General features: G+C 38.8%; 1 protein-coding gene across 1 annotated transcript in view; it reads right to left on the bottom strand.

Annotated features, from left to right (window-relative positions):
* Positions 1 to 9,394, bottom strand: part of LOC140995138 (E3 ubiquitin-protein ligase SMURF2-like) — a 69,910-nt gene that overhangs the window by 39,014 nt on the left and 21,502 nt on the right. The window contains exons 2-3 of the mRNA XM_073465076.1: positions 5,417 to 5,455; positions 685 to 793 (exon numbers count right to left, since the gene is read on the bottom strand). Coding sequence (XP_073321177.1) covers positions 685 to 793; positions 5,417 to 5,455 — 148 coding nt within the window. The remainder of the gene's footprint in view (positions 1 to 684; positions 794 to 5,416; positions 5,456 to 9,394) is intronic.

The raw sequence follows: 9,394 nt of genomic DNA, 5'->3' as shown, positions 1-9,394 counted from the left end.
AATGTGTACTTGCCTTTGGAAGGACACGTTTGGCTCAGAGAAAGTGAGCAAGCCAGAAAAATATGAATAAAGATCAACTCCAGTTCATAGAGGACACTGTTCAGGAGTGCAAAACTATTTTGCAAACCCCATCTTGTAATACCCAAAATAGGAAGAATCTGTTATTTGAGAAAGAAGGAATTCATATCAGTATGAGTTGCCTTCCTCCCCAAAAAACTTATATATATGATATAAAAATATATATATAAATATATATATATATATATATATATATATATATATATATATATATATATATATATATATATATATATATATATATATATATATATAATATGGAATGTATAAAATCTCACTCTGCAAGATGTTTTGTAGACCCGTAAAAAACAGCTCAAAAGGTTTATAGAAGGGTGTATCTGCACACAGTAAAGAGACGACTCAATCTACATTCCTGAAACACTTGTCATAGCAGCTCCATACAAGCATACCACAGTGCAAAACCAGTTTTCTGCATGTCTGGGAAAACAATGCGCTTCTCTGCTGTTTCACATTTCAGGTGGTGGGTGACCTCATACACAAATCCACACACAAACAGACAACCACTCAGTGCATTTGTTTCTTAATGAGGCAGAAATTGCATACACCAACATGTCAAACTGCATCACAGTCCTCCTGTTGACTTACAGATCATAATGTTGGTTCCACTTTGGGTCCAGCGTATTTCTCACAGTATCTGTAGAGTGGCATTGTCCTGAGCCGTCCACCACCACTTTGGCAAAAGGATCTGGCAACCCTGAAAGGTAGACAGAGGCAAGTAAAAAGGCTGTGTTTAGCAACAGTGCAAACCTAGTTAAGGTCACCTTTCATTCAACCTTTATTTATACTTGACAGGTCATTGACTGGTCATGTGTAATGTTATAGTTAAGAGTAAATGCCTTTGCCACCAAGTTTTTTTTCTTCATATGCATTTAATTCATTTCTGCACACGTTGCTCCTTCTTTCAGTTTCAAGACTACTGAGTAATCTGTTAAATGCTGTTAAACATTACCTTTCATCCCCATCTCTAATAGAAACCACAGATATATCTGTCCCTGTGTCCATGGAGGGTATTCAATTGAGCAACATCATAAGGAAGGATACTGGCCTCATTGTGCAGGTGTCTTCTTGTACTGATCTGGGTCATCTCGCTATTTAATATGCTTTCAGATACTTTTTCCAATTTTGATTAATCTAGTTTGGAACAATCCACTCCTAACACCTTGAAGGACAGACAGGCAAAAATGTGATTATCTAAGTGAAAACCTTTTTTTATTTTTTTTTTACCCATCTGTTTTAGAAATCACAAAATGGCAAACAAATACTGTTGACAAAGCTTTCTTCTAAGTGAATCCTCTGTCTGAGACATCTACTCAGCAAAGAGAGGGGAGAAGGAGTGCAGCTATATGTAGAACAAATATAGAGCAGTAGAAGTCTGGGCGCTTCACCTGTGGGGACCTGCAGCAGCAGTCTCCTTTGTTTTGTTATTTTTCTTTGTCTGTTTGATACTTCCTGCCTGGAGATTTGCTCGTTCTTGTGATATTGGTCGTTTTTTACAGCCGTGTTTAGCCTGCATGAGTAAGACCGGCCTTATAGAAACCAGTGCAGCTGAGAATTTCTAATTCAGCACCGTAATTCTGGCAATGCAGTAGAACCAGGCAGTGTTATACAGCTGGTGATTTTGAAGGAAGGCCATGGAATGTACCCCAGTTGAACCAGGACTGTTCGGGTGAGAAAGAGGGGAAGGGAGGGAGGAGTGTGCCAGAGACTACAGCTGCACAGCATACCCCGGCCCTTGATTATGCTCACTAATGTGCAGTCTTCAATGAATAAGATGGAGGAACGGACAGTAAGTCTAAAGTTTCTGTTGTAGTACAGAAATTCCTGCATCTTCACTCTCAAAACAACCAAGTAAGATTTTGAAATTCAAAGGTTTGGATAGCCCCTGACAATGGATCAGGACCCTGGTTGTTCAAGACAGTGTACAGCCCAGTTATTGATTTATTCACTGATAAGGATAAGTCCCTTTGTCATTGTTTTCAGTATGTTAGACCCCGTTCAAGACCATCAGGGGAGTGTACAGCTCTTGTTTCAATGATACTCAAACCATCTCTGATCATAGTGCTGTTCATTTATTTTCAGCCTACCAGCAGCCAGTTCTGAAGAGAGAAAAAAAAGATCTCAAGGACATTATGGTGTGGTGTGAGGACTTAGAAACTAAACCACTGTTTTTTTTATGTACAAACTGGGACTTTTTAAAAAAGAATCCTGTGCAGATTTAGACAAACTCACAGTATCATGTTACATTACTTTCCGTGAAAATGTGGTGAGTCCTTAATAAATGCGTAAAATCTTTTCTAGTAATAAGCCTTGGATAAGTAAAATCTTTGAGCAACTGTTAAATTAAAAGAGCCTAACCTATTAGGGGGAGAGCACTCAAAAAAGAGAGGTCCAAAAGGGAGATCAAATAAGCTTAACTTATGTATAAAGACAAAGTGGAGGGTGAAGTGAGAAATGATAAATCATGTGCAACCTAGAAAGGCATCAAATCTATGGTTGGAATGCAGAATTAAAGACAAATATGGAGTGTGTCTGATATGTCTGACACTGGATTGGCAGAGGAGTTAAGTAAGATTTATCTAAGGTTTAATGCACAAGATTTTTATCATGACCTCTCTGAACTGTGAGACAGGGTAGAGGGCTGTAAGATACAGATCAATGAAGCCACAGTGTGTAAATCTTATTAAGGGGAGGAGTAGTCCAGGTCATGACTGCACTGGGGGTAAACTCCTGAAAAGCTGTCATAGAAAACAGTCTTTTTTTTTTTCTCGTGGAACAGCAGACAGTCTATAGACTTTCGAAGGAGTCTACTGTTTTTAAAGTCACATCATCGGAGTCATTAAATGATTATCATCTCATGGCTCTTACACCCCTTGCAATGAAAACTTTTAATGCCTTTATAACAATGAGGATTGCAGCCATGATACAGGACGGACTGGATGTCTTCCAGTTTGCTTACCTTTGCTGCCAACATTGAGTTCATTGATTAAAAAAGCACACCAAAGATTGATTTCTTAAGGAAGCGAATATGTTTCAATATTGGCAAGTCTCTGTTGGAGGTGTTTGATACTTACTTTATTGAATCTGTTCCAATATTAGCAGTGATTTGTTAGTTTGGTAATCTCAAAGTGAAAAACAAAAACTTAGAAAAAATATGAATGTGTGCCATAAAGGTCTCATGAACCCCACAGTGAGTTCAGGTCATCTTACTGGACTCCCAGCTCCCTCTACATAGCCAATTTATTTTGCATCCATCAGGACAGTAGTTTTACTTCCCTAGAAGTGACAAAAATCAATACATAATGTATTTTATTACATCAGCTATTGGCCCTTTAAATTAAATCTGATTTGGCCTATTAATAGGTGTCAATGTGCTACAGTGCCCCCTTTTCCTTTCGCAGATGTTTTTTTTTTTTTTTGTATTTACTGTTATTGACTTCTGTCTGTGAGCCAAATTGCCCATCTGGGACATTAAAGCTATACAACCACAAGTCAACTCATTTCATAGTATCATACTCAGTATGAAATCTGATAAGGGATCCTTCTTGGTGTGATTATCTGCTGTATCGGAGTTACTGTACATGAATGTATGTGAATTTTACATGTGTCAGACGATATACCTCTGGGCTGCGATACTTCATGCAAGTCAAACCGGTTCAGTCGCCCTTGGGCTTTTGTGGGACCTCCCTTTTTGTGGTTGTGTGTATGCATTTGTGTGTGCATGTTAGAAAAAATGAATCAGCTATTGTCTGTATCCATGACTTCAAGGTTAACCGAGAACCAACCCACTCAGTAAACATCCAGCTAGTGGTGTGATTTAGAGCCTTTATTGTGACCATAACTGGTCATTAAATTTAAGGATGTGTGTTGCTTAGGGGGTTTCTTTTGTGAAAACTGTCTCATCAGTGGAACTAAATAATATATCTCATCTTACATTAATGCCAGCGGCAGAGGATAGGCCTCCTGTCCTGATTACCTAAACAGAAGTCCATGAAAGAGCCTAAAGCTACATGTTAAGTAATACCCCTTTCGCCCCCGACAAGAAACCCTACCAACACCTGCTAACATCTGCTGACATTTGTGTTTAACGTTAATTTTCACCCCTTGTGAGACGCAATGCTATGACACACGTTTAAGTTAAGGCCACTGGCTTGTTAATACATTCCCCTCCATCTCTGTTCAAGTAGCTCAAACATCATTCAGCCAGCGCGGAGTCTGAATGAGAGACTGAAGTAAAAGATTTTCAAAAAGTAACTATCATTACATTATCAATAGTTTAGTTTGCATGTCACTACATGTGCCTTGCCAGCTGCCTGATCGCACATGTTCAACTCCCAACACAAATGAGAAAGAAACGCAGTGTCTCACTCCTTAGCTACTTTCATCAACAGCTCTAGAAAAATGATGTATCCAATTCAAAATGTTTATTGATTAAGACTTTTTAAAACAAATTTAAAGTTGTTTGGATGTAGTCTGATGAGGCAGATATGCTGCTTTTTACTGATCCCTGTTTTTTCTGGCGCATTTGTGATGATAAATGTGACACACAAGTTAGAAGAAAAAATAAAGAAAGGTGAACTCCTCTCCTGGCAATGGGAAAGGAGTCAATCGCCCATTTTAAGCAGGTTTACTCGAACACCCTTATTTAAAAAAACCCTGCACATACACACCAATTTGTGTTTAAAAGTGGTATAATAGTTTATTAGAAGCCAGAAAGAGATCAAAATTGTACTTCCTACCAAGAATGATGCATGAGTCTTTGTGTTAACTTCACTCAATCTTATCATGTCCCACGTTGACTATTATGGTGCAACACTCCTCAGTTTCTTTATATTCTCATTAGCCTGTATTTTAACAGAAATCCAAACATGGCTAGACAGGGTGTACCACTGACCAAACATACTCAAGTCACCTTCTTGTCCTCCACTAAAAGATTAGCATGATTTGACATGCCATGTTATGTTTTACGACAAAATGCTAAAGTCAGAGGATAAATTGTCTTCTTGACAACACAGTGATGTTTGTGTTTATTCTTAAATAAGGTGTCATTTCTGTCCAGTTGAATTGAAACCCTTTTCATTAAGTCTCGTGCTTCTGTACCAATGGACCTGATACCTAATACTAGAGGTTAGGTTAGCGGGTCTCTGTGCGTGCCAGGTCTCCTGGTGTGCATAACAGACAGACAGGCAGGTCCTAAGAGACTTCATTTACAGCATGGCTTCAAAAGCCAGCAAGCTGCCACTGCTGACAAAGCCCATTCTAATGCACAAGGGAGGGAATCAGACAGGAATAGCAACATGTAAAAATAGGCTCTACTTACGGAAGAAGTCTTTCTTTGCCAGGTTCTTTGCACACAGGACTGGAAGAGAAGACAGAGAGTTGTTAATGACAGGTCAGAAATAAGATGTTCACAAATAAGAAAAGATATTGTTTAGGATTGTTTACACAAAAACCTTAGAAGTCATTAAATACACAGTCAGCTTTCAGTGGTATGTGATTATTCCATTCATTATTCATGCTAACAAACAGCACTCCAAGAGTATGTGATATTACTTCTTTCTTTATATTCTATTAATAAAAAAACACATCAGTGCTGGTAAATGGGTTTCATCCTTTACTCATCATCAGTGTGTCATGCAGCATATGAGGGCATCATTGGCCTTCTGTCTGCTTATGTAGCTGTTGTATGCTTTCCTTAGTCTTCACTTCCTCTGATCGCTCAGTCTGCTGGGGATATTGCTCACTCTAAAAAATATTCTACAATTTAATATTATTTTGAAAACACAGTTGTAAGGTTAGGCAGCATTGTGATAGGGCTAACTGTTTCTCTCTGGTAATATTTTTAGTAAAAGCCCAGCAGCTAACTCACAGACTTCATTATTTATCAGTTTCTGTCTTAGCTGTAAAACTTGGCACAGTTTCGTCTGAATAATTACTGCTGTCTTTTTTGCCAACATATTGGTTTGTCCATCCTCACTGTCCCCATTGCAGGCCAGGAGACCATTTTTAAGAGTTCCTCCGTGTAAAATATTGAGTAGACAAGCACTCTTTTCTGTATGAAGCAAGTCACTGGGGGGTTGCATCACAGACAACATACAATGGCTTTCAACCGAGACAGAGAAAGTAAGAGTTGGTGTATGTTACGGTTTGTCTGCTGTTGTCTTTTTTATTTCTTGCTTAACTATTTCCATCCTAGACAGTTGAAAGGCCTGCATAAAATGAAGCAGGCCAATGCTTTGTTTGGAGATGGCTAGACAATTCTGTGACATTTACAGAGCATGTAATTATAGAACAGTGGCAGAGAAACCCTACATGATGAAAGTAATAAAAACAACACTAATTCATTATCCCTACCGATACAGGTGACCCCTCTGTTTTCCAACCAAATCATGGCCATAAGTTTTGAGGAAAAAATATAAGTACCTCGATTAATCTTTACTACAAAATGTATATACAAGTTAAACAAAAGAAGTAGAGCTTCTGGAGGGCCCAGATAGCTCAATGGGCTGTGAAGACATAACATCTGGAGGTTACAATACAAATCACATCCTTTGCTGCTTGTCATCTTCTTTAACTTGTGTTATTTTCTGCCACGGTCTAATAAATTAGATCTGTTAAAAGACTCCACATTACCCAGCCTCACACAAGATCTGATTTTTCAGAAAACCAGGCAGAAAGAGCTGCCAAAGGAAATGTTGTCCAACATCTGCACACAATGTTAAGCCTGTAGTGGCTATTGATGAGCATTCATTCACAGCAGACAACATACGCTATGAATATGTATCTAGCTTAAATGAGGCTTACAACGAAAGATTTAATGCAGTTAATCATCAGAAGATCATAAAGCTGGTGCAACCTTTTGACCATTTCATGTTTATATGTGCACAGAGATGTATCATAATGTAGGCAGAAAGAACTCTCATACGACAAATTAATAATATTTGTTCACTACTGTATTAGCCTGAGTACAAAATAATTTCTTTATCTGGAAAAAACATGGAATCGTAAACTTGAGGACAAGATAACGGAAAATTTGTGTTTCTTGAGTGTCTTTTAGAGTTATTCATCCTTAGAAGTGTTTAGTTAGTCCACCTCAACATACAGGAGTGTATGACATCCTTCATTTAAGAATCATATTATCGACCAGACAAACAGCTTACTTAAACCTACATTAATGAAAACCGTGATCTCAATTTCAACTTTCGATCCTATAAAGACAATTCATTGCAAAGCTGATGTTATTACTAAATCTTTCAAGCACATTAAACCCCCCTACGCCAAAACAGTGCTACATGGAAACAACATGGATTACACAATAGATCATGTCATAGTATGTGAACCTGCCACGAATGAGAAACAAGCACCACTTCCCAAAAAGATATGGACAGGCCTGGAAAACCAACCTAGCATTACACCCATTCAATGTGGAGACCTTGACAGTGACCAAAATGACACAGTCAAGACAAATCAGACAGAAACACAACATGGGAACAGACGATCTCAACACAAACCAAATTACACTGACTGGGCCGACAGGATGAACACTAACCATCAGCTTGTCAGGGGAAATTACACTGCCAAAGCCGACAGTATGGGCGCAGGCCAAATCAGAGGCAGCCAGAAAAGCCTCCTGTGGGACAAAACGGACACCATGTTGTCGGCAGACAGGAGAAAAACAGGAGAAACAGAGGCCTGAAATCTTGGCAGAACATTTGTGGACAGAGATTCCAACCCAAAGACAAAAATCAGCCGCCACAGTTTAAGTGGGTCATCATCTTAGGCGTTAACCCTTGCCTTAAAGACATATGTGAGCCGATTTTGTGCACCAAGGTATTCATTAATTCTTCATTCTATAAAGTAGTTTGAAAATCGTAAATAAAAAAGGGACCCTTTAGGGTTTTCTTGTAAACAACAAAAGTTATGTTTCCATTTAATATTACTTACCAAAATGCATGGTGTATCTTGAGTGCTAACAAATTTTCCGAGGGGATTTCCTGCCTTTTTGCAACCCAGTTTTTTTAAGTATTTTAAGTCCAGCATTGTTCACATCTATGTTTACCAGCTTGCTGTCTTTTTCTTCCTTGCCTCTGCTGGCTGCTGCAGCATATTATCTGCCACTTGTTGACCAGCGGAATAGTGCATTACCTATCAAACAAAACAGGGACCCACTCATCGAAAACAGCTCTAAAGCTCCACAGGGAAACCTCTAAGATATGATCTTTGTCGGGCCAAAACGTTGTGATTGAGTAAAAGCTTGGGACATAATATGAAACAGGCTGACAAAGAGCAAATCTTGGTTTCATGCCTTAATTTTACAAAGACTGCAGAGGAATTGGCTTGTCAGGAGATTGATATTATCATGATGAGCGTATTAAACTCAAGAAAAGGTTTTAAAACGCCAGAAAATTGCATTTCTTTGTCCAACTTTATAGCAGGTCATAGCACAAACGTTTCAATTGAATATCCATATTTCTGGCTGCAAAAGAAAGCCTCAACTACTAGTCTGATAATAATTATCGATTGCCATTGTGTTTCAGTTCTTTTATTCAGTTGAACTGCTGACCATATCAGAGATGTGGGCTATGATTCAGAGGTCTGAACCCAGGCTATTAAACTACTTCTATAAGGTATTCAACAACATTCTGGGAAATTCAGCTACAATGACTATGCTGTTACTGAATTTTCTATGTTATCATAACCGGTCTCAACTGACTGTGGGCCACTGAAGTGGCAACACTGGTAAGCAGCTCCTGCCTTAAACTGAATGTGCTGGGCACTAATAAGGACTTGGCTCTCTGGTAACCAAATTATGCTAATGAAGATTAAGGAATTAACCTGCACACTGCTCCACTGTCTCAGCCACAATGACCACAGAGGGAAAAGCCTCTCTCATTGTCATCAATGGCCTCTCACTAACACGGCTGCCAGCCACAACAGGTTTTAGCTACTGATAGTGATGATGACGGATAGGTTTAAAGCGGACCTAAATACAACAAAGCAGCAACAATGATGATTGTGGGGAAACCCAATCGTCATTGTTGAAAACCTCACTACCAGTGAGGTTTTAAGACAGTGCTTTCATAGGTTTTCATAGAAACAATTGATCTTATACACAGGACTTTCCCTTCCCTCAAATTCAAGGATCGTTGGAGACACAGATCAAGGTTAGCGACTGTTACAACACTGGGAATTTTCATTATGAGAACTTGCAAGCTTTACAGAAACTCACAGAGAATGATTAAAAAGAGAGGCTTAAATGTGTGAACACTTCTCAACTGTGCTGTGTTACAGTTAAGGT

This window comes from Pagrus major, chromosome 4 (genome assembly GCF_040436345.1).
Source record: "Pagrus major chromosome 4, Pma_NU_1.0".
Classification (NCBI taxonomy): Eukaryota; Metazoa; Chordata; class Actinopteri; order Spariformes; family Sparidae; genus Pagrus; species Pagrus major.
This window is presented reverse-complemented; position numbering and strand designations above follow the sequence as displayed.